Raw genomic sequence first — 24,073 nt, forward strand, 5'->3', positions numbered from 1 at the left:
TTACAGTAATTTTTATTAATTTATATTTAAAGTAATTTTCCACGTTTTATAAAACGTGTTTCCTCAACACGCGTTATACGCGTCTGTACAATTTATAACACGCTTCCAAATTTCCTATTTTATACCAAACACGTGTTAAAAAAACACATTTACTGCGTGTTACATAATCACACTTTAGCGTGTTTTAAAATGTCACACCTTGAAGTGCGTTTAAAATGACTACATCGAAAAAACGCGTATATGTGTGACAATGTAACACACTTAGCATTTGCAGTGTAGATTCACATTTAATTACATTTTCACAAACAATTCCTAATCGATTACCAAAACTATTTATTTTTTTTTTGCTTTACAAGTTGTGGAAAACACAATTTTAAAAGTATAAACAAAAAATAAATTGTTTTGGGAATCTTGCGGTAGCCTTTAGCGCTAGAGTCAAGAATAATATCAAGAACAAAATATTCATATGAGATACACACAATATCAAGATGAACAAGTCGAGAAATTTATCTTGTCAAGACTGAAAATCTCGATTTAGGACTAATGGCAATGCAAATACAAAACAAATCCTTCAGGTGGAAAAAGCCACAGTGTGGATTTCTATTTGTACGTAACTTATCTATTAGTGTTCTAAGGATGGAGTTACAACAAATGAAAGCCTCATTCTATGCTACAATCTTAATGTTTTGTTAAAAGTGACTGTATTTGTAAAAGTTTATTGATAAATGAATAAATCAATAAGCAATGGTATTATTGTTGATTTATGGTCCGAAATCCTTTAAGTGGCAAAACGTTTCAGGTCATGTTGAAGTTTGCGTCAACAGAACAAGCGTTTATCAAATTGCAGAAACTAGAAGGAAAAGCATCGCTACAAGCTGAGAAAAATAACAACGAAGTTGTACACAGTTTTTGTTTGTTTGACAGTAATTGAATGTATAAGTTATAGATCGGATTTTTTCCTGTTTGCTTTGCTGATGAATTACGTGGTGCTGTGTCAGAGAATTAAAAACCAGCCAAGGTGAGTTTTTTAAGGGTTGCAATTTAGGCACTACCAGTGACGATAAATAAACACCATCAGCCAACATACTGGAAGAATGTACCAAAACTTTTAATAAGTCGAATCGCTTTGTAAGCAAAATTGAAAAGCTGAATCTATTAGCTAGTCCATCACTATTTCTCTTACAAAAACTTTGTCAAAATAAACTGTAAATTAATGACCGTATAGGTATCAGACGATCGCCGAAAAAAGTCGAAATATCAGTCTTAGTATCTACCAAATCATGCATCACTGAAGGTGCCTTCAATTGCAATATGTTCCTCAAATTTTTTAGTAGATACTGTGTAATAGAAGAAAGCTAAAAATTCAATTTATAAAATTTTGTTTGTTCTTTCATCAGTCGACAATAAAAAAATAAAATTATCTGTGCAACTTAAAGCAAGCTTCTTCCTTTGGAAGTGTATAATTTTATTAATACTTTAATGGACTTGATACATATATTATCAAACGATTTGAATTTAATGACATAAGCTAATAATAAATGTAAGACGTAACTTTCTTCTTTTCGAAAGAAAGTTAACTGTAAAGTAGTATTATTTTAACAGAAAAGTCGACAAGCAGAAACAAAAGACCGATCAATAATCAATTAGATGTACCTAATACGAATGCGCAATACATGAACAAATTATCGCTGTAATTCTTTCACACATGCAATGTGCGCAACATTCTAAAGAATGGCCGGACTTCATGACTTTACCAAAAGAAAAATGTAAAGAACATAAAACTTTCTGTGGTCACTTCTAGTATTTTAAAGTTCAAAGATTACGTTCGTTAAGTCTCCGAAAACGCAAAACGAAGGAAGAATTACTGGACCGTTTGAAAATTATAAAGAAAATTTAAATACTAAGCCACGAGATCAACCTTTTGTAAAAGTTATTATGGTAAACGTTCAACCTCTCTTAATGAATGCAGTCGTTTACTTCTACCAGCAGTTAATAAATGAATTATTCTGATACCTTTTTCTAGTATTTATTATAAAATGAAGGATGATATTATATTAATGCAAATACTAAACAATAATCTTGTGCGCTTGTGCGTAGAATATTTAAAAAAGCTAGCAAGACTTTAAAAAAAAAAAAAGACGCGTTCTATATACCAAAGAGAAAAGCTTAATGCCACCCCTGGGAAAACTGCCGCCTATAAAACATGTCAGAAAGAAAGGAAGAAAAAAAGAAGAAGAATACAGACCGACAGTTAGAGAAATACGTCGGATAGCCACAATTTTTGAAACCTAATAAGCATTATTTATAAAAGCTTCATCAATTCAATGAAATTATCCTATTTACTTTATTAAAAGTTTTTCGAAATTATTCTACTTGGAAAGAGTACGAAAAAGCTTTACATTTATTTTAACAAGAGGATTACAATGTTGGTGTAACATTTGATACTTTAAACGTTTCCGTGAAAATATAAATTCCAAAATTCTTTCCCAATTGTTTTTTTATAGCCACCTTTATTGGCGAAAAGCCCCATTAATTTGGTTGTTTGACAGTTTTGTCGGGGGAGAGTGCAAGTTAAGTTAAAAGCTTGTAAAACACAAACGTCGCAAAAACTAAAGATAAATCACCGATTGTTATTGTGAGTCGGAGAAGTTGAGAAAGACATTGTTCTTTTCTGGCCGCTGCATGATGATGGATTGAAAGTATATTCTGAAACAATTACGACACCATCCCACTCCCAATACCATAAGTTAGCGAGCATTAATAACTAAACTTATAATTTAAACTTCAATGAAAATTGGTCGATCATCGACGTTTCGTCCTAATCCAGAAAGCTTTTCTATATCGATTGTATGAAGCAGAATGACTAATAAGTCTTAAGAGTACTGTAAATGTGATTTAGGACGAAACATCAGCAAGAAAATGAATTTTCAAACTACTGGTATGTAAGGAAAAAAAAAGTAGGGAAAGAGCGAATATAAAGATAGGAGACGAAAAATTAGAAGTTTCGGTATCTAGGAAGTGCGGTATAAAACAGAATAGCGTAGGGTCGAATCACTTCTTTGCTCATGAAAGGTTAATTTAGAAATTCGAAAAAGACTGTTAAAGACTGCAAAGATTAGCTCAGGATAGAAAACAGACTGACGACCACACAAAAATGTGTATGACTAAGTTGAACCACCAGGCAATAACCACCCCAAAAACTTTTTATCTTTTAGTATGTATTACCAGTGTTTTCAAATGACATTACGATTCTTTTAAACACGGCGTCAACTTTTTCCGCGGAATGTGAAAATTTTCAAACCAACAAATCAAAGAAAAAGAAAATATTAAGTCTATTTGGTCACATTTTAGATTTTAATTTCAAAAGCGCGCCGAGTATAATTTTAACAAAGAGACCGTGGAAAATTGAAAATGTGTGAAGATATTCCAGCTTGGGAATGAAATTAATAGGGACTGGAGAGCAAATACATAAAGTCCAAATAAGTTAACTACTATATTCACATGCATATCTCAATGGAAAAACAGCTCTATTAGTTATTGCTTCATGCATAATTCACTACGTGATGTATTAGTACTTTTCACATGGGTAAATTGTCTTTGAGATATGTCGATTCCCTCATAAGTTGCTGCATTGTTGCCCATGTTTACTTAAAACATTTAAACAACTACTTCTAAGTAGATAGCATTTTAGTTTTATTTGTTCTTCGTAAGCCCGTATTATTAGTATACTTAATATACTGAGTGTTTAACATCTTGGAAAATATAACATTTAACATGCTCAGTTCGATAGGTAACTGCTTAACAATAATTACTACAGTTTGTTATTGGTAATGAATGGTGTACTAGAGATCTCGTGTTGTTGCTAAAGACAGTTTGAATGTTGACAAGTTTATGCACTGATGTGAGTGTGTTGTCAAGCAAAACTATAATTTGAAACTGTCGACAAAGACCAAACTAATGTTCTACTAACCGTCCCTTCAACAATGCATTAGCTTTTGTAGCTCCAATCTCATGTATTTCCAACTTACTGACAAAACATGGAAGTAATCATGAATATCTGAAGGCATGCATAAAGCAAGTAAATCAACTCGTATTTTTATATGTCTTAATAATATTTTTTTCTTTGAATGTTAATTGTGTCAATGTTTATACCTATTATTAATTGATTCAGTTCGGACATTTCTTTTATTCATACAAAGTTTTAATTTGACACCGCTGAAGGGAACAGTATATAATGTTAACAGCAAACACCATAACTAGATGTTTTCGACTTTGTATTAATAGTACATTCAAGTTTAAAACGGATATGTCGGAAAATATACGTGTTGTATTTGTACTTTAATTTCATACACTTTGTTGGACCAACAAAGTTATTGTTTTGTCACATTTCTATCAGAGAATGTAATTTGAAAAGTTTGTTTTGATAAACATAGGCACCCACATCAATTTTCACATATTAAATATGTAGACGAGCAGAAAATAAAATCATACATATAATTATAACAAAATCAGTAGTCAGCAGTGTAAGAAAATTGAATTAAAACTAGGCAGATTAAATGAATTAGGATTATGGTCAAATACGCTCTGCAAAAAGAAAAAAATATACCTATATAAAAAATAAAACTCAATTTAAATGTTTTCGATTAAGTAAGTAAAATTTTTATTATTCTGTAACTTATCTTTATATCATGTTAAAGAAGTTTAAAGTAATTAAAATTGATTTTTCCATTAAACAACATTATTTTTGTTTTCGCCTGTGGTAAATTTCACGTATTAACCTTTTTAATGCATTAGTAACTTATTACTTTAATCTTTACCCTTATAAATAACTGTTGACGATTAATATTTTAAAGAATTTTGGTCGCTTACGTTCAAGTGGATTATTTAACCGTCGATATTATGAATAATAGACATCAACTCGTCAAGAACGCCCTGTGTTACCAAGTTTCATTAGCGTTTGTAATAAATTATATTGATAAAATAGAATATTCCATTGTGATTTTTGTGGCAGATTCGCAGCTACGCCACTGATGGTTCATTCAATTGAATATAATCCGTGTTATTTGTCCTCAGGTATTATCTATTTGAAACAACATCAAATTATCACTCAGCAACACGCAATTGTGTGTTAACAGGTACATCAAAATAACAGCATGGTTTCAAATGATGTAAAAATTTATTTCCGGAATCGCGAATAAACTACATACATACGTAAAATAGAGGTTTCCGCAATGATATAATAACATTTACAGGGATCAAAAGCATTCTTTAACGAGCGCACAATAGTTATAATCTCTTCCGTTCCGTTCCTTTCATTAATAAAATAAAACAATCGTTTTTAATTCAACTAAAGTTTACCGATAGATATACTAACTAATATTTATTGTAAATGTTTTATTTTATTTATTTTCATGCCATACTTACTCTTCTATCAACACCTACCACTTTCACTTTACTTAAAGCTAACACCAACTCCCCCTTTTGTTAGATGTTAATACTAGTATATCTTCCGCAAATCTAAGCATGCTAATCATTCGTCCCTGTCCTACCATTAATAACAGTAATTGCATGTTCGATATGCAAATTAAAAATTAGCGGTTTTTAACCGCCCTTCCTTATATTCGAAACATTGGCAATGGCAAATAATTTGCTTTCCATTTTAGATTAAAGTTTCGAGGTGGAATTTCGAGGACTCTTGTTCTGAAAGTTTTTAGACATTTTCTTCTGGCGAATAATAATTTTCGAGCTGTGCCTAACGAGATCGAAAATTCGGTGAAGAAACAGTGACACCCTAAAGATCAAGCAACCATTATCTTTGATCAAAGGGAAACGTTTTATAAACAAGAACAGCTAATTTCACATTTCCAAGCTTAACACAAATCCGTATTGATCGAACTGTAAAGGCTAAACTTAAGCTTAGCATAAACAAAGAAGCAAAAGAGCACCACTAATACTCCCCCGCATACCTATCTATATATGTACACACATACGACTGTTGGTTTACCGCAATATTTCAGCTTCGATAACAACAATTTATAATCGGGAAATTGTTATTCCGAGAATTCCAATTTGAATAACCATTATAAAGTAAAACTTGTTCGATATGAAAATATCAATAACAGACGGATTTAAACTTGTTACCGGTCGCAGTTGGAAGCTTTATTAATAAACCGTTTCATGTGTGGTGTACTTGCGTAAGGTGCGGTACCCTTAATACAATTTGTCCATAAAATCTGCTAATAAAGAAACATACACACATAAATATCACTATCAATAATATACCCTTTCTCCTAAAGGAAAATTCATTTAAAAAACTTCTCCATGAAAACGTGTCCTTTTTTTCAAGTATATCTAACTAAATTGTAAGTAAAATGACGCGATATACATTGGGCAAACGGATGGAACTTTGCAAGTAAGAATCAAAGAACAATTAACTTAATTTAACTTAGTAATAACTTTTACATTGTTCTTTACACGTAACCTAGATGTTAAGTAAAAGAAAACCAGGAAATAAATAGGAATCGAATATTTGAAATCAATATTTGTTTTGTAATATATGTGCCTATACCAAATTATTTTTATGAATGTACCTTACCACCTACAGTGATTTGAAACAAGAACATGTTTTACAAAATTTGAATCGTACGTGGGTGCCTGAAAGTAGGTACCTACATACCAAATGAAACGGTTATTTTAGTACCTCCCACGACGACAAATTGAGAAATAGTTTTGAATATTTACCCACCCTATGTTAGTTTTCGTTAATTATCGTCGGCAAACGCACAATCAATTAATTATTTCTCAGATTAATTCGTCGAAAAATAATAAATAATTAATCCTTCGCACCAGTTAATCCTTTTTGTTATGAAATCGTATTGTATTCAGTATTTGCTTCAACAATTTCTTTATCGTGTACTCCAATTCTTGGTAATGTTTCCGAGACGTCAGCGGCTCTGTGAAGACCAGACATTATCTCGGATCTTTTGTTAAGTGTGTATACTACTTCAATAAATTAGAAGGTACAGTTACCAAGTAAAAAGAAATCGGCCGTCTCTTTCGGTAATCGCCACTAAAGTCATTATGGGAAACCCCTACGAATTCTGAGACCATCATTAACCCGCCACCCACACGCACTACATGATGGGAAGGTAGAAACCAACCGTAGAATAATTTACCAGCATGTTTAGACCAACATTTCTTATAGTAACGTACTAGGATTTTCGTCCTTGATAGTTGGTTACCACATTAACATTATTTTCTACTTTCAATTATTCAAAAAAAAAAGAAAAACAATCCTACTTTAAAGAATCAAACTGCGACAAACAAACAGGACATAGAATTAAAAGGAAAACTCAATGATGTAATTTCGGAGAACAATTTTTCTTATTATCGAAAGTAATGTGTGATATTAAGTGCATAATTTTAAAGGAAGTTTAAGCCATGTGTGAATTTATTTATTATGATCCATTTCTCTGATAAATAGCGCTTGGCAATGTGTGTACTGTCCAGACATGTCCAGATCGTGTGTAAAATAATTTATTGATGTCCAGGTGTAATCCAAATTTTTGCAATCCCATCTGTGGGTGCCGGGATACTATAGCGGTTACAAGGTGTGACACGATAAATAGACCGCAGAGGTAGGCAATATAAAAGGTTCTTCTATCATAACACACTTGTTTCCAGTCGGCCCACGCTGCACGTCATTAAGCGGCGAGAGAAATCACGTCGGCGAAGGAGAAGTCCACCAAGTCGATGTGACAGACTTACCTAGTCTAAATGCCATTAACGTAGATGCAACAATCCTACTTTCCAAATATATCGTAAAAAAAAAAACATAGTCATTACAACACCATAATTAACATACACTTTAAAACAAATTACGTTAGAAATATATATGAGTAATGGACAGTAATGACTCAAAAATTACCTGACCACAACGTTTCGTTTATAAAAAGTTTGTCAAAATGCCAAAACACTATATATAGTAAGTAAGAAATTGATAAATCATTCATTAAAATTAAATAGGGTGGATAAACAACATTTGTGCATATAAATGAGTTAATCGACCACAAAGTTTCTTCTACAAAAATTTTGTCAAAACCCCCTTTTTGCCCAACAAGAAATTCTTAACTACATTTAAGATTAATCCAAACTAAAGATTAAAAATAACGTAATTGTATATACTCAGTTGTCATAACTTTTAACAAATAGCCATACCACACGTATCTTCTACAAAAATTTACACTTAATTCAAACAAAGGCTTAGCCACTACGTATAAAAGGACAAATTAGTCCTTATCCTTAAGTAGCGCAGCTTTGTCACATTATCTCGTGCCGTAAATATCACTGAACGAATGAAATTTTCTGCGAATTTCTACTACCTACGCAAAATTTTAAGCGTTTATTACAATTTTTAATGTTAAAAATGAAATTTCCTACTCGAAAATTGAGGTCCTGCTGCTCTTTCCGTAGTTTAAAATTAGCGGAAACTATTATAAAAAATTAAGGAAGGAAATAGTTGATGGTATTCGTTCAATGTAAAACATATATGTATATAAATATCGATTTGCCTCTTAATGCTATACAATTAGCGTTCGATGTATTAATGTAAAGGTCCTTTTTACTGTAAATGCGTATTTAATTCGTTCATTTACTTCCTTAATATTGACACGCTGTAATTTATATCTATTTAAGTGTAAAGTAACTGTTCGGTTTGTCTTAAGTAAATGAAGGATTGCCAATTATTTTAATGCCCATACACATATACCATAAAATGTGTGTCGGCGCCAATGCTTGTACCGTCCCGCTCCCCTCTGACATAGCCTTAGGACACGCAAAACTAGTGCGACTCAACAGCGACTTCCTGACGTTTCGAAAAGGATCCAAACGGCGCTATGTGATGTTCATACTGTGAAGGACCTCATGTTACGAAATTATCCCCTTCGGGAACGTCAATCGTACAAAAATCGGGATAATTATCACATATGCACCACTTCGCCTTGGTAGAACGCACATCAGACAAAGACAGAAACACGTAGGTGTTCAAGCTGTAATTTTATAACTTATTGGCAGAGTCAGCGTAACAGAGCATGATTGTCTCATACTTCGTTAATTTAAAAATGCTTTTAACTTCGAGATATCGTGGTTAAAACACCACTTTCAAAACAAACAATTAATTCTTTTACATGAAGCTACTAACCAGCAACTAGAATATACCGTACGTTATTCTGACGAAAAACATCTGGCCCCACAAAGAATGCAACCAATATTTACATAATACAGAGTGTGATCTACAGATTGTCACCGTAATAAAATCGTCATCTACCCATCTCCAGTTAAATTCAATAAAAAATTACAGATACTAGAAAAAAGTATTAACTACGTCGATTATCGGATAACCGCAAACTCAGCATTAGCTGTTCCGTCATTATACGGTACCCAGCCGGATCCTAAAAATAGCGCCTGATCCAAGACGGATGCCCGGCCCATCTCCAGTTAATATTAATCAATTTCATTGAGCTGCCTTTTCTACATCTAAATATATAATTTTTACGTGTATATTATATGCCTATTATATACATAAGTAGTGAATAAAATATGATGTGCAAAGATTTATCATTACGAATTGTGTTTAAAGATGTACCAAAAGACAAACATGTGTCATTAGCGGACAGGGGTCATTTAAATACACGTTTGTGTCAAGAAAGTGTAATTTAAAGCACCCANTTACTTACAGTTTCATGATTTGTTGTTAGCTTATCCTTTTTTGTTTTTTTACTTGATGACATTCCTGCCCGAAGAATATGTAAATTAGAGAGTTTATTGTAAGAGTTTCGCATTAATGTTGCTAATAGAAAACAAAGAAAATCACTTTACATTTACACTTGCAATATAAATTGACTAGGTTATGATCAAAGAGGTTATGTTATTTTCCAGGTTCAAAAACAATGCCCAAGAAATTAATTTTTACGTGTATATTATATGCCTATTATATACATAAGTAGTGAATAAAATATGATGTGCAAAGATTTATCATTACGAATTGTGTTTAAAGATGTACCAAAAGACAAACATGTGTCATTAGCGGACAGGGGTCATTTAAATACACGTTTGTGTCAAGAAAGTGTAATTTAAAGCACCCACCTTGCAAGATAACTGTCACTTAAGAACAGGCCAACAATACAAAATGATAAAATTACGTTCGTCCCTTTGTCCATTTCGAAAACAGGAGTGTGATATAAAGCCACAATTTACAGTCACCTTTACAAGCGAAAATAAAGGAGGTGACCAGAAATTTTACCTGCGAAGAACCGCTGATACTTCCGACCCATCCCACAGATCACTAAACTAAATGACTTTTGAATTTGTTAAAACTCGAAAACTCCTTTATTCTGTATATAGGTAGAACGAAATTAACACAAGCCCGTTAATACTGAATTTAATTATTTTCATTCAAAATAAAATTCGGAAACGTGCCGATAAAAAAGGCTCTCCGAGATTACTGCACTCGCATTTACAACCTATGTTTTGGCTATGACCTTTGACTTTCCGCAACATTAAATAAGCGGGGTGTCCCATAATTACCATCAAGTGGAAGTTTACCTAAATATATACAAAAATACACTGATTACTTATCCGCAAATAGAAATTTATTTGGAACTGTTGTTTTCGAAATAATGATACTAAATTGTAACAAACTTTTTTCACTATCAGTTCCTTAATTCTATATACTTCATTTAAGTTTTCATTTCGTCATGTATATTTTCTTCAAAAATTTAAATGTCCTGCTTTCAAAATCCCTTTGTGTAATTACTTGAATAACAATACACAACGGGTAATTCTAGGCTTCCCTAATTGCTTTGCAAGCAGCAAACAAAAAAGCTTCGAATTATTCTAAAGCTTTAAGTATTAAAACACACTTTACAGCAATTGTATATATTGTACCTTTATAATAAGGATTTACCGAAAACTTAAAATAAATCTAAAGTTGCAAGATATTGTATATTTTGTAACTTTACCTTGTGTATCCTTTTAATTTATGATTCCTTTACAATAGACAACAGATTCCCTTAATGTCTTTACAAGCGGCAAACCGAAAAAGCTCCGAATTATTCTAGAGCTTTAAGTATTAAAACAAAAGTTATATGTTGTACCTTTATAATAAGGATTTATCGAAAACTTAAAATAAATCTAACGTTAAAGCCGTCTCCTGCGTGACAACAAAACGATTTAATCTATGCATGGCCGTATTCTAGACCGATCCAATAGATGCTATCGTACATGACGGATATTTGTAATCCTAATCAGATCAGTGGTTATCTCATCTTATTCAGACACTTCCTAGGGGTGAAAATGTATTGTTATCAACTTAGCTAAATGTCACCATAAATTACTCTAAAACTTGAAGGAACAAGTAACCAAAACGCTGATCAAAAGTCTAAGATAACAAATACGTATTACGGATAATTTAATAAAATATATATCTGCGCTCAACGCTCACGTAAACGGGGTAATCCCCGGCTTAATAAATGAAAATTTTAACTAATATTCACAGCCGATATTATATATTAACTAATGTATCAATCAATATTAGCCCCCGAAAATATAACTAAAATTTTAAACGTGTCAATATGCTTTGGTCGCGATAATTACGGATGTCGACCCGCAGAATGATGAGGGTAGGTAATCTTATCTCTGTTATCAGTTTCGGTGTGGTAAATTAATTAAAGGGCTTGTGACACCATTAGTCACTCTACTTTCATCTATCCTGCTCTTCATCTCGCAAAACTGATTTACTGTTAAAATTATTTTAAATATGCCTCGTTGTCGACGTCACCCTATCTATAATACCTGGGGTAACATCTTTTCACGACCCATTTTTATTTTTCAAATTTGTACGATAATTTATTAAATATTGACATTTTAGGAAATCGCTAATTATCTATCACAATTACCTAAAAACCATTTACTTTTTCGGTTGCTTTTTACATATTTATAAATATTCTTTGCTTTTATAATTACCATCTTAATTAGAAATAATATTAATTTAATTATCATGAAAAAACAGAAATGATCATTTCTTTTTAGGTAATTTTTTATTTTTTATTTAAGCAATTTTAGATCACGTTAGTAAGTAAAAAAAAAAGGGAATCAAAACTCAAAATCAAAGACTTAATATGCGAAATAAAAAATTCCTACATAATGGTAAATTTTGTATATTTGTATGGCAGGTATGTGGACAGATTTTTAATAAAACACTAAAATTATACAATATTTTATTGTTCTTAAGAAAACGAAGGCATCATACAAAAAATGTATTTCAGTTTTTAATTTCAATATTTAATAACTTAAAAACATCGTCAACTGATAATAAATTTTGATCCACTTTAACAATCTTTTGTCTAGATTTCGAACCCTAAAAATAAATACCTCAAATATTTAATTTACATATATGAATTTTGTAATATTTACTCTATCAAGTGATAAGTCGCTCTTTCTTAGTCCTAATACTTTGGATAAATATTTTATTAATTCAGTATTAGCTTCGCCATCTACTGGAGGAGCGTTGATTTGAATACCTACGCCCTCTTCTGAAATTTCTACAAACACCACATTACACTTCATTGTAAATATGTAATTTTATTACAATCATTTTATTTTTACCTGTTATAGCATTTTGTTTTGCTCCAGGTTTCGCCAATACTTTAATAATTACGCATTTTGATTTATCCAAAGTAATTGCAGAACAACTTGACTTAAAAAAAGTATAGGTATATTAGAGACGATGTTTGAAGAAATTCGAACTTCACGTAAACAAAGCCATTATTTGTATAATTTTCCCAAACAATACACTTTGATAAATTATGTTTAATGAATTATTAAAAACACGGTCAGTTTTGTTTCAAATTTCAGAAAAAAAACGCGCCTTGATATGATACAAAGGAATAATATGAAACTTTATTGTTGCCTAGTATGTCATGACTTTGTTTCAATTTTATTAAATAATAACAAAAAATTCATCCGCAAACGTATAAAAACTGGAGAAAATTTATTATTAAACTATAAAACATACAACTTCTGGCAAGTACAGATAATAAGAGTAAGTTCTTTTAGTTTTCATTTTTTTTTTACTTACAGTTTCATGATTTGTTGTTAGCTTATCCTTTTTTGTTTTTTTACTTGATGACATTCCTGCCCGAAGAATATGTAAATTAGAGAGTTTATTGTAAGAGTTTCGCATTAATGTTGCTAATAGAAAACAAAGAAAATCACTTTACATTTACACTTGCAATATAAATTGACTAGGTTATGATCAAAGAGGTTATGTTATTTTCCAGGTTCAAAAACAATGCCCAAGAAATTTCAAGGAGAAAATAGCAAAGCATCTGCTGCACGTGCAAGAAAAACTGCCAGTAAAGAAGCTGAAACAGCTAAAAAGCAAAAGGATTTAGAAGACGCTTATTGGAAGGAAGATGACAAACATATCCTTCGTAAACAGCAAAGGAAGGTAAATGAAAGTTTACTATTTTTATATTTTATTTATATTCGACTGCAATAGGAAGAGCAAGAACGCAGAAAACAAGAACAATTAGAAAAGAAAGCTGAAAAGAAGGCATTATTGGAGAAAGAACAAGCATCTCTAAGTAAAATTAGTGCCAAAGTTATTCCACCTTCTAAAATTACTAGAGCACAAATTTCTGAGAAAATATCACAGCCTCAACCACTAAAGAAAGAAAAGGAGAAGATCGATACACATTTAGACGTTCCTCTAGAAGAAAACATCAACAGATTAACTATAGATGGTGAAGAAGCTAGAACTATTGATGAAGCTATAAAAGTTTTGGGGTAAGATTCAAATTGCAAAAGGTTATTCAAATTTTACGTTATAAAACTTTATTTCAGAGGAAAAGACGACGCTGATAAACATCCAGAGAAACGTATGAAGGCTGCATACAATGCATTTGAAGAAAGAAGATTAAAAGAACTTAAGGATGAAAATCCAACACTACGCCTATCACAACTAAAACAACTTGTATTCAAAGAATGGCAGAAATCTCCTGAAAATCCTTTGAATAAAGCCTAGTCAAAACATTACATTTGTAATGTTACGTATATAAAATTCATGTAGTTATATTGACTATAATATATGCATTATTCAACTAATAAAAGGTTTTTCTAACTTAATGGCTCTTTTGTATAGCTAAAAAAACACCAATTTTATCTATATATTTATTAAAAATAATATTTGAAACATGTTTGTGCAAATCAGTATAGCTCAAATAAATATTAAAAATATTTTAAAGAAAATATAAATACTTAGTTCTTCCCTAATAACATTATAATATTTCTTTAAAAATAGGTAACATTCGCATTATACAATACCTCAGAGAAATTACAGTTATCAGTTGATGTATACATTAAGTGAGTTTTCCCCATACAAAAAAATGAGAAATTTACTCCTATTTTTAAATAAGTATTTTATAAAAATTGGTAAAATACTATCTACATTACTATAATGCATCAGTTGGATTTTTCTGGACGACTCCCTGATTTTCACAAATCTTTTTCGAAATCTGACTCAGTTTTGAAAAATAATCCAAGTGTTTTCCTGAACTTACAGCCTTCAAATTTGACGCAGCTCGTTCATTTGCCTAAAAAAACAATAAACGTAAAATTCTTATGTCTACTCAAGAATTAACATAAAAATCTATGAATTCCTAAAATGCTAAAATTTCAAAATACCAGTCAAAAGCAAACAATAGTTTTGATGAATGGGATAACTAAATGTTAAACTTTCCACCGCATTTTATTAAACTGTGATAACGTTTTACACAGTGTAATAACAATTATCGCAGCTCATTTATTTCTTGCATTGATTATAAATGTTCAGCAACTTAAGACAATTCAATAAACTCTCCTTTTCATTTTACGTACTTCAAAAATCCACGTTTGGGCTAAAAGTTTTTCAAAATCAGCACTTTCCAAATTCTTACTAGCTGAATAAGAAGCTCTGGAGATAGCCGCAGTACTTGTATAAATATCAATAGCAGCATTGGCAAGCCTATTTAAAATAAATTGCTCATTTACGATCCCTTTTCCGTATTTAATTAACGTCGACTCTACAGTTTGTCCAAATAAGTCCAAATTCTAAAATCAACACAAATTCATCAAAACAGAAAATATACAAATAAACAAACGCTAACTTTGGCAATAACTGACGCAGATGAAATTAAATCTTTATGTACTAAATGGTCCATGGATGGTGGAGAGCTTAAACCAACAGTTCTTACTACCCTTTTTGAGGCTTCTCCAAAAATAAGACCTAAATTAGCTGTGGGGTTCTTAAAAGCATTCTGTAGTTCTTTTAAGTGGGCTCCAGCATATTGTATTCCTTTAAATTAAATTATTAATTCTTTATTTATATTTACTCCTTCAAATTAAATTCTATAAAAAAATTCAGTAAAACAAAAATAATCTATTAATAAAACAGTACCTGTCAATGCTACAAAAAGCCTAAGAATATCGTTAGTTCCTTCAAATATTCTAAAGATTCTTAAGTCTCTCATGATACGTTCCAAACCAGTGTCTTTCATATACCCCATTCCACCCATAATTTGAATTGATTCATCACACACATTCCAAGCAGCTTCTGAAGCAAAACACTGCAAAAAAAATGTTTCTTTTTTTAATCAACTTTACATAAACCAAAAATTAAATTTAAAAGACCTTTGAGATTGCTGCTTCTAAGTGATAATGCTTAGAACCAGAATCCATGTTTCCAGCAATTAAATAAGCTACTGATTCAGTGACATATTGGAGTAAGGCCATCCTAGCAATTTTTTCTTGTATTGCACCAAAAGAATCAATTTTTTTTCCAAACTGAACTCTGTTTGTAGCAAATTCCACAGCTTTTTTCATACACGTTTTCATTGTTCCTGCTAGAGTTGCAGCCATGCCAAAGCGGCCGTTGTTTAAGATGTTCATAGCTACTTTAAAACCATTCCCAACACCACCCAAAACATTTTCAACTGGCACTGGCACATTATCAAAGTAAACCTAATTTTTAAAACAGAAGAATTCTTTTACAAAAAGCACCATATAATAAATATTATTAATATTAAGTTAAAAAGTAAATTAAAGAGAATTAATAATTAGATTGTATTGTTTTAATAATTACTTCCTAATAAGAAAAATCTGGATACCTCAGCAGTGTTGGAGCATTTAATTCCCATTTTTCTTTCTGGAGGTCCACTAGTAACACCACCAAAAGACCTCTCTACAATAAAAGCAGTCACTTTGTCTACAGTCTGTCCAGTTTTAGGATCCTGTATCGGAGTTTGAGCAAATACTGTCATTATTTCTGCAATTCCACCATTACTAATCCAAATTTTAGATCCATTTAAAATATAATGCTTTCCATCTGGGGAAAGAGTGGCACGTGTCCTAAATTAAAAATGAAATTACTTTAGCAATCTTTATAAACTTACACATCAATATAAACTAATTAATATCAGAGCTATAATAAGGGGGCATCAATAAACCAAATAACTTTTTTTAGGATAGGTAGGGAGACTTTTATGTTATATGGTGTTACACCAGGGAAGGGGTAAGATGACACAAAATAATTGGGAGAGGGACCAACTATCTACATGACATTATATGTTAGGGAAAATTAAAATATATATATATGGAAAACACGTTACATGATTTATAGAGCCCCTTACTAAAGTATTAAGTTTTTTGGCCTTACTTAATAGATCCTGCATCAGAACCAGATGAGGGTTCTGTAAGACAAAATGCAGCTATATCTTTAGAAGTTACTCTAGTTAAGTATTTTTCTTTTTGTTCTGGAGTGCCATACAACAATATCCCCTTCCATCCAATTGATTGATGTGCCCCAAGGAAGATACCAACACCTATAATTTAAAAAATTACTTTCTTATAAAGCTTTTGATGTACAATATTTTACTTATAAAAAGTTTAAAATACTAAACTCAATTGATTTGTCTTATAAATTCAATTATAATCTTTAGCAAAACAGTTTTATAGTGTTACTCTTTGAGAATGGTTTAACAACTGAAACATTTTTATAAGAGCTTTTAAAATGAATTTGTAAAGCAAACCACCTGCTTTTTATCATTTTAAAAATGTTTCACCAACTGTAATCCCAACCACTATTTCAATTAAACATACCTAAATCATATTTCCCGACTACTTCACCAAATCTGGCATACTGTGTATTGTTTAAACCTAAACCACCTAGTTCAATAGGTGCTTGAAGTCCAAAGACTCCAAGTTCCCAAAAACCTTTAACTACATTATCTGGCACCTTCTCCTCTGCATCATTTTTAAATGGATCATTAACTTCCTATAATTAAAATAATTATTTAGAATGCTTCTTTGTAAATAATTGATAACATTCTTATTCACTAACTTCAAAATATCTTTCCACAGGGTCCATCAGCATATGCAATGTCTCTCTTTGCTCCTCTGTTAATACATCTGGAAATGGGAATGCTTCCTTGCTTTCAAGTTGCCCTCGAAACATATTCATTGTAAAAGAAAAATTGTGTTCAGTTGGTTTTTCTGCAGACTTTTCTGTTTTCTGAATAACTTTCGGTTCAGCTGCTGTTGCAAAACATCTAAAAAATGAATTTGAAGTCAAATCCAAAATTAGATAGAAATGATTATACTCACTGTTGTAGAGCAATTTTTTGAAAATTTATCCTGTTGTATTTCAGCAGAGAAACTGTGACAGGGCGAAACATTTTGATCTGTTTAACGATTCTAAAATAAGTTTTACAATAAAATTTAGATTAATTTTAATCCCCAAATATTGTGATACTGAACTGCTTTGGAAACGATTAACGCTTACTTTGTGAAACTGTAATTGTAGACCTTGTTTATACCTTGTTGTAGACTTTGATTATTTTTTAGGTGATATGAACTTTGTACTTTGAAATGAGCAGATTGTTATTAATAGTAGTATATGTTGTATACGTAAAGAGATGGTAAAACTTTAAAAATTAATTAAAATATCATAAATAAACAAAACCCAGAAAAAACAGTTATGAAAAATAACTGTAAAAGGATATTCGGCAACACTATAAATACAATTGAACTAAACTCAAGCCAATACACATTAATAATTTAAAATACAAAAATTAAAGTAGTATAATTTTCTTTTATGGATGTATTTTCATTTTGCATAAAAAGCATAATTTTCTAATTGAATTTTATCTAGAAATTTAATTTTTCTTAATACTGTAAATTTTGAATTAAAAAGTGTTTCTATGAAATCTGTTTCCGGTACGTCAGCACTCCCACCCTTATAGGAAAAATGTTGCGGTCATGCTCGTTCAGTCTGTTTCCTTGTCTCGCCGGCCCTCGTTCTTTCGAACTGATCAGTCGCCGAGTACGGTTGCTGGATACTTCGTGGTTTTGAATTTGTTTTAAAGTTTAGTGTTTGTTTTAACCAGTTTAAAAACTTTATAAAGTAAGTAATTTAACCATTTGCATAATTTTCTTTAAATATATCAAGCTGTTTTCTAAGAAAACCGGCAGTCTTCGGTACTCACCACGTGCCCATCATGTCCGCCATATGCTATGAATATGCATGCATGAGCTAATCGACGGCATTAATAATCATTTCACTTCTGCAAAATCGGCATTATTTGTATTTTAATCGTTGCTTTTTTTTAATTTTCAGCTTAATAAAATGGGTAAAGAAAAGATTCATATAAACATCGTGGTTATCGGCCACGTAGACTCCGGTAAATCTACTACTACCGGACATCTCATCTACAAATGTGGTGGTATCGACAAGCGTACCATCGAAAAATTCGAAAAAGAAGCCCAAGAAATGGGCAAAGGTTCTTTCAAATACGCCTGGGTATTGGACAAGTTGAAGGCAGAACGTGAACGTGGTATCACAATTGATATCGCCTTGTGGAAGTTCGAAACTTCGAAATACTACGTAACCATTATCGACGCTCCTGGACACAGAGATTTCATCAAAAACATGATCACAGGAACATCTCAAGCTGATTGTGCTGTACTTATAGTTGCAGCTGGTACTGGTGAATTTGAAGCTGGTATTTCTAAAAACGGTCAAACACGTGAACATGCATTATTGGCCTTCACTCTTGGTGTAAGACAACTTATTGTTGGAGTCAATAAAATGGACTCCACTGAACCTCCCTATAGCGAAAGCCGATTTGAGGAAATCAAGAAAGAAGTATCCTCCTACATCAAGAAAATTGGTTATAATCCTACTGCTGTAGTCTTCGTACCAATCTCTGGTTGGCATGGTGACAACATGTTGGAACCCTCTGAAAAAATGCCATGGTTCAAGGGATGGAGTATTGAACGTAAAGAAGGCAAAGCCGAAGGAAAGACTCTCATTGATGCTTTAGATGCCATTTTACCCCCTAGCAGACCAACTGAGAAACCACTACGTCTACCACTTCAGGTATGTTTTTTGGAGAATATTCATTCATCTTTTAATAATTTTTTATATGCAATATTTCAATTCACTTTTTTTAAATTCACTGTTATCATTACATATTCTTAACAAACAACACTTTATCTAATAAAACATATGCATAAGTAATTGTAGCTTTGTAAACAGCAGGTCATTTCAATATTGATAAATAGATCTTTTAAGCTAAGTTGTTTCTTACATTTTCTGTTTTGTTTCTTTAGGATGTTTACAAAATTGGTGGTATTGGAACAGTACCAGTTGGCCGTGTGGAAACTGGAGTGCTTAAACCTGGTATGGTGGTCGTTTTCGCCCCCGCAAATATTACTACTGAAGTAAAATCAGTAGAAATGCATCATGAAGCCCTCCAGGAAGCCGTGCCTGGCGACAACGTAGGTTTCAATGTAAAGAACGTGTCTGTAAAAGAACTTCGCCGTGGATACGTAGCAGGTGACTCAAAGAACAACCCACCTAGAGGAGCAGCTGACTTTACCGCCCAAGTTATTGTTCTCAACCATCCTGGTCAAATTTCTAGCGGCTACACCCCTGTCCTCGATTGTCACACCGCCCATATTGCTTGCAAATTCGCTGAAATCAAAGAGAAAGTAGATCGTCGTACAGGAAAAACAACTGAGGAGAATCCAAAGGCCATCAAATCTGGAGATGCTGCCATCATCAACTTGGTTCCTACTAAACCCATGTGTGTTGAATCTTTCCAGGAATTCCCTCCCCTTGGTCGTTTTGCTGTCCGAGACATGAGGCAGACAGTTGCTGTAGGAGTCATCAAAAGTGTCAACTTTAAAGATCCTAGCTCCGGCAAAGTAACGAAAGCTGCCGAAAAAGCTCAAAAGAAGAAGTAACCGCTTCCCAAGTTTAGAATTTCACGCATTTTATTATTATTATTCCATAATATTTCTACATGTTAAATGTATTTTCCACTTCTAGGACAGGGAATATTATTTTAAAAATTAAATTAATAGGATGACCATGATAAGTTTGTGAATAAACAAATTTTCAAATAAACTCCTTTTGTAATCTTCTCAATTGTTTTATTTCCAATAAAAAACTATATATTAAAATTAAACAGCCAGTATGATAAAGATGAAGTATACATTTAAAATAAACTACATTTCTTAAAACTGTAGTTGGAATTAAAAAAATGCGGCTGTAATTACGTTCGCTTTAATTTTGGGATTACTGTAATTATCGGCAGTTAAAGTCGGTAAAAAATTATAATTTCATAGAAGTATTAAAATAATAGTGTGTGGGTGATACAAGGAAACGTAAGTATATGACCCAAAGGTCAGAGAAATTTATGAGCAAATTTTACTTAAATTATTATTAACTATCGTGCTATATTTAAAGTGCATTTAATTAAAATCAATATTCACAAATTTTTGACCACACGTTTCATAAATAATGTTTTATAAAAATAGTATAATACATTATAGCTCTAAAATACAAATATTTTCTACTTTATAAAGAAGTATGTAATAGAGCAGTAAATATTAGAATAGTATATATCATTAAATAAATAAGTCATTTGTGATATNTTACTCACTTATTTTTAATTTTTATTATGTTAATATTTCACACGAATGCACATGATATTTTTCATAATGAAATAGTATTTACCTACACACACAGGCATCCATAAACACACATAAGTTATACATTAGTGTGCACAGTTCACAGTTGTTTTGTCTGTGGTTCACTGTGGTTACAGTATTTTAATTTATATTCGATATGATCTGACTATTATAATGTTTAAAACGCTTAAAAATGAAACTCTTAAGGAATAAATTTTAATTCTCATAAATATATGTAATGTATTTTGTAAATAAAAACACCGGTGTGTTCCTTCTTGGACGTAAAATAGTAGCTATAATATCAATGTGTTCTTTGTGTTATTTAAAATGACTCCAATGATTTATACACTGTATGGATTTGCAATATTCTTCTTTGTATTTTGGTGCGGAATCTGGATTCTTCATTTGGTAGCAATTTTGTACGGGTAATTTGAGAAATATTGTAAAAATTGTTTACCACTCTAACCTTAAATTTTGTGATTTTTAATATTTAATTATAATTTTAGCAAGTACAAACTACACAACAAGGTTTCTCTTATACCTGGAGATGTACCCTATCCAGGGGTATCTATTATTAAACCTTTAATGGGAGTTGATCCTAATTTATTTTCTAATTTAGAAACATTTTTTACAATGTCATACCCAAAGGTCAGTAGGTATTATTTCATTGCCCTCATATATTTAATTTAGTATGTTCCTGTTTCAGTATGAACTATTATTTTGTATAGAAGATGATACAGATCCTGCAATTATGTTGGTTAACAGCTTAATGGAAAAGTATCCTAGTATTGATACACGACTGTTTCTTGGTGGTTCAGATGTGGGAGTCAACCCAAAAATAAATAACATGAATAAAGCATATGAAGCTGCTGCTTATGACTTTATTTTAGTTTCTGATAGTGGTATAAGAAGTAGGAAATAATCCTCATATTTATCAAAAATGAATTAGCAAGTAAAAGTTATATTTTAGTGAAAGAAGACACCTTATTAGACATGATGAACTGTATGAAAGAGAATGTGGCTTTGGTGCATCAAATGCCTTTTACATGCGATAGAGAAGGGTTTGCAGCAACATTAGAAAAAATCTATTTTGGAACTGCTTTAGCAAGGAATTATCTTTTTGCTGATTTCCTTTGTATAAATTGTCACACTGGCATGTCAACGCTTTTAAGGAAGTCTGTATTAGATGAAGTTGGTGGTATGAAGGCATTTGGCTGCTATTTAGCTGAAGATTTTTTCTTAGCAAAAACTTTCCTTGATAAGGGATGGAAAATACGTATTAGTAGTCAACCAGCTATGCAAAATTGTGGTGTCTGTGAAGTTAATAATTTTCAAGCCCGCCTCACAAGGTGGTAACATCTCCTTATTATATTAAGCAAATTATAATTCTAAAAAACATTTTAGATGGGCAAAATTGAGAGTTGCCATGTTACCTCTTATAATACTATTAGAACCTTTATCTGAATGTATGGTCATTGGAGCCTCTGCAGCTTGGGCTGCTGGATTTCTTTTCCAGTGGGATTCATTGGCTTTCTATTTAGTACATGTTCTAGTATGGTTTATTTGTGATTGGATACTATTATCCATTGTGCAGGTGATGCAAAATATTTCTTTTCTTTTCGTTAAAAGTTATTAATAAAATTCATTTGCTACTTTATATGATAAAGGCTAAATTTCTGTTATTTTTTCTTTAGAATGGTCTGCTGCCCTTTAATAAATTCGATTTTGTCATCGGATGGTTATTTCGAGAATGTTCTGGACCTTACCTGTTCCTTCACGCTCTTTTCGATCCCGCAATAAAGTGGAGAACGAGAGTATATAAATTATCTTGGGGCGGCGTTGCGCAAGAGGTTAAACCACGAATTAAATTTTAAATTTAATTACTGCAGTTGATGATTGTATAGTTGTTTTCAGTTTTGCTTTCAAAACTACTATAAAACTATGGCAAAACCAAAGTTTTTACATCTAAAGTGAGCAGCGTGCTTCTTTAATGCTTTAAATAACTCAGTAGAACCCCGTTATAACGCCAGATTATTTATTTTCTTTTTGCTTGCTTTATGCAAAAAAAAATTAGTGTATTATTTTGTAGATACATTTTTTAAACTTAATATTTTATATGCGCCTTATTGTTTGTGTGTTTTATGCACAAATAGTATTTTAATTTAGTAAAAGCAAGAAAGACATGCTATTACATATCGTTTTAGTTTATTCTTACTTCTACTTAATTTATAATCGTGTGTGATAATACATTTACTCATTTTCTTACCAGCCAAGTAACTTCTTTAAAGTAAAAGTGATATATTTATTTGCCTTCTTTATCTTTACTATTTATTTAACTATATTTTGATAATGTTGTAGTAGTGCACTAAAGACAGTTATGTATTTTCTTTTCAATGCTTAATCGACTTTTTTTTCTCATTTATATTGATAATTTTTACATTCCATCCACTTAATGTAACCGTGTGATCTGTAATTTTGTTTATATTTTCTTATTGAATCTGTAAATAGTCATATGTGTAGATTTAATTAGATTTATTTATATATATTAAGTTTTCCGAGCACGAATTTTAATAAGTAGCTTTCGTAGCAATTTAAAGAAAATGCTTTTATCATTGGTTTAGAGAACAATACTCTTTCGTGTGTCCTTTTGGAGCATAGTAATATTTTCTAAACGTATAGATCTGAAACCAGTTACTCACTTATTTTTAATTTTTATTATGTTAATATTTCACACGAATGCACATGATATTTTTTTATTGCTCAAGTACTTAAAACGACGAATCTACGTGAAGATCTGCTTTTCAATACCTCGTTTCATTTTATTTAATATTTTGTTTTGTATTTATTTACATATTGTACTTACACCCCAGATAATATTTTTGTATGTCCACTTATTTATCTTTAAATGAATTTGTACTTGTTATAGCGAGGTTCGACTGTAACCCACCATTAATAATTAATTTATATATATTTATTATGATTAAACTGCCAGTAAAGAAGCTGA

General features: G+C 31.4%; 5 protein-coding genes across 8 annotated transcripts; 3 read left to right on the forward strand and 2 right to left on the reverse strand.

Annotated features, from left to right (window-relative positions):
• The first annotated feature begins 9,769 nt into the window (after window positions 1-9,769).
• On the forward strand, window positions 9,770-14,184 carry LOC108741833 (coiled-coil domain-containing protein 124). 3 transcript variants are annotated; one of them, XM_018476790.2, is made up of 4 exons: window positions 9,770-9,824; window positions 13,338-13,507; window positions 13,559-13,845; window positions 13,903-14,184. In XM_018476790.2, exons 2-4 carry the CDS (start codon window positions 13,349-13,351, stop codon window positions 14,081-14,083), a joined length of 627 nt encoding a protein of 208 aa, XP_018332292.1. In that variant the 5' UTR covers window positions 9,770-9,824; window positions 13,338-13,348; the 3' UTR covers window positions 14,084-14,184. The 3 variants fall into 3 exon arrangements, with proteins under 3 accessions (XP_018332292.1, XP_018332290.1, XP_018332291.1); XM_018476788.2 differs by lacking the exon at window positions 9,770-9,824 and adding an exon at window positions 12,823-13,099; XM_018476789.2 differs by lacking the exon at window positions 9,770-9,824 and adding an exon at window positions 13,133-13,225.
• On the reverse strand, window positions 12,285-13,330 carry LOC108741835 (UPF0235 protein C15orf40 homolog). Its single transcript, XM_018476792.2, has 4 exons — window positions 13,136-13,330; window positions 12,664-12,754; window positions 12,472-12,599; window positions 12,285-12,415 (listed from the first exon to the last, which is right to left on the reverse strand). Exons 1-4 carry the CDS (start codon window positions 13,238-13,240, stop codon window positions 12,320-12,322), a joined length of 420 nt encoding a protein of 139 aa, XP_018332294.1. The 5' UTR covers window positions 13,241-13,330; the 3' UTR covers window positions 12,285-12,319.
• Window positions 14,185-14,215: 31 nt separating the features above from the next.
• LOC108741828 (very long-chain specific acyl-CoA dehydrogenase, mitochondrial) lies at window positions 14,216-18,071 on the reverse strand. Of its 2 annotated transcripts, none has more exons than XM_018476779.1 (11): window positions 17,876-18,071; window positions 17,698-17,787; window positions 17,435-17,642; window positions 17,194-17,368; window positions 16,751-16,916; window positions 16,203-16,443; window positions 15,727-16,056; window positions 15,494-15,662; window positions 15,204-15,391; window positions 14,935-15,147; window positions 14,216-14,651 (listed from the first exon to the last, which is right to left on the reverse strand). In XM_018476779.1, the coding sequence occupies exons 2-11, from the start codon at window positions 17,766-17,768 to the stop codon at window positions 14,511-14,513; spliced, it is 1,902 nt and encodes a 633-aa protein (XP_018332281.1). In that variant the 5' UTR covers window positions 17,769-17,787; window positions 17,876-18,071; the 3' UTR covers window positions 14,216-14,510. The 2 variants fall into 2 exon arrangements, with proteins under 2 accessions (XP_018332281.1, XP_018332282.1); XM_018476780.1 differs by having other exon boundaries at window positions 17,851-18,071.
• Window positions 18,072-18,342: 271 nt separating this feature from the next.
• Window positions 18,343-20,468, forward strand: LOC108741831 (elongation factor 1-alpha). Its single transcript, XM_018476784.2, has 3 exons — window positions 18,343-18,496; window positions 18,710-19,471; window positions 19,705-20,468. The coding sequence occupies exons 2-3, from the start codon at window positions 18,719-18,721 to the stop codon at window positions 20,338-20,340; spliced, it is 1,389 nt and encodes a 462-aa protein (XP_018332286.1). The 5' UTR covers window positions 18,343-18,496; window positions 18,710-18,718; the 3' UTR covers window positions 20,341-20,468.
• Window positions 20,469-21,162: 694 nt separating this feature from the next.
• LOC108741832 (ceramide glucosyltransferase) lies at window positions 21,163-24,045 on the forward strand. The gene is made up of 6 exons (XM_018476787.2): window positions 21,163-21,494; window positions 21,576-21,717; window positions 21,776-21,980; window positions 22,040-22,418; window positions 22,474-22,663; window positions 22,764-24,045. Exons 1-6 carry the CDS (start codon window positions 21,397-21,399, stop codon window positions 22,941-22,943), a joined length of 1,194 nt encoding a protein of 397 aa, XP_018332289.1. The 5' UTR covers window positions 21,163-21,396; the 3' UTR covers window positions 22,944-24,045.
• Window positions 24,046-24,073: the final 28 nt, after the last annotated feature.

The sequence above is a fragment of the Agrilus planipennis genome, unplaced genomic scaffold, assembly GCF_000699045.2.
Source record: "Agrilus planipennis isolate EAB-ADULT unplaced genomic scaffold, Apla_2.0 scaffold265, whole genome shotgun sequence".
Taxonomy (NCBI): domain Eukaryota; kingdom Metazoa; phylum Arthropoda; class Insecta; order Coleoptera; family Buprestidae; genus Agrilus; species Agrilus planipennis.

Coding starts and splice junctions, on each gene's coding strand:
- LOC108741831 (XM_018476784.2), top strand. CDS start 18,719: ATGGGTAAAGAAAAGATTCATATAAACATCGTGGTTATCGGCCACGTA. Junction 19,472..19,704: donor CACTACGTCTACCACTTCAG/GTATGTTTTTTG, acceptor TTGTTTCTTTAG/GATGTTTACAAAATTGGTGG.
- LOC108741835 (XM_018476792.2), bottom strand. CDS start 13,240: ATGCGAAACTCTTACAATAAACTCTCTAATTTACATATTCTTCGGGCA. Junction 12,600..12,663: donor AAAACAAAATGCTATAACAG/GTAAAAATAAAA, acceptor TGGTGTTTGTAG/AAATTTCAGAAGAGGGCGTA. Junction 12,416..12,471: donor GCGACTTATCACTTGATAGA/GTAAATATTACA, acceptor ATTTATTTTTAG/GGTTCGAAATCTAGACAAAA.
- LOC108741832 (XM_018476787.2), top strand. CDS start 21,397: ATGACTCCAATGATTTATACACTGTATGGATTTGCAATATTCTTCTTT. Junction 21,718..21,775: donor TTACAATGTCATACCCAAAG/GTCAGTAGGTAT, acceptor TTCCTGTTTCAG/TATGAACTATTATTTTGTAT. Junction 21,981..22,039: donor TTCTGATAGTGGTATAAGAA/GTAGGAAATAAT, acceptor GTTATATTTTAG/TGAAAGAAGACACCTTATTA.
- LOC108741828 (XM_018476779.1), bottom strand. CDS start 17,768: ATGTTTCGCCCTGTCACAGTTTCTCTGCTGAAATACAACAGGATAAAT. Junction 17,369..17,434: donor CTGTGGAAAGATATTTTGAA/GTTAGTGAATAA, acceptor TTTTAATTATAG/GAAGTTAATGATCCATTTAA. Junction 15,148..15,203: donor CTGCGTCAGTTATTGCCAAA/GTTAGCGTTTGT, acceptor TGTTGATTTTAG/AATTTGGACTTATTTGGACA.
- LOC108741833 (XM_018476790.2), top strand. CDS start 13,349: ATGCCCAAGAAATTTCAAGGAGAAAATAGCAAAGCATCTGCTGCACGT. Junction 13,508..13,558: donor TTCGTAAACAGCAAAGGAAG/GTAAATGAAAGT, acceptor CGACTGCAATAG/GAAGAGCAAGAACGCAGAAA. Junction 13,846..13,902: donor GAAGCTATAAAAGTTTTGGG/GTAAGATTCAAA, acceptor ACTTTATTTCAG/AGGAAAAGACGACGCTGATA.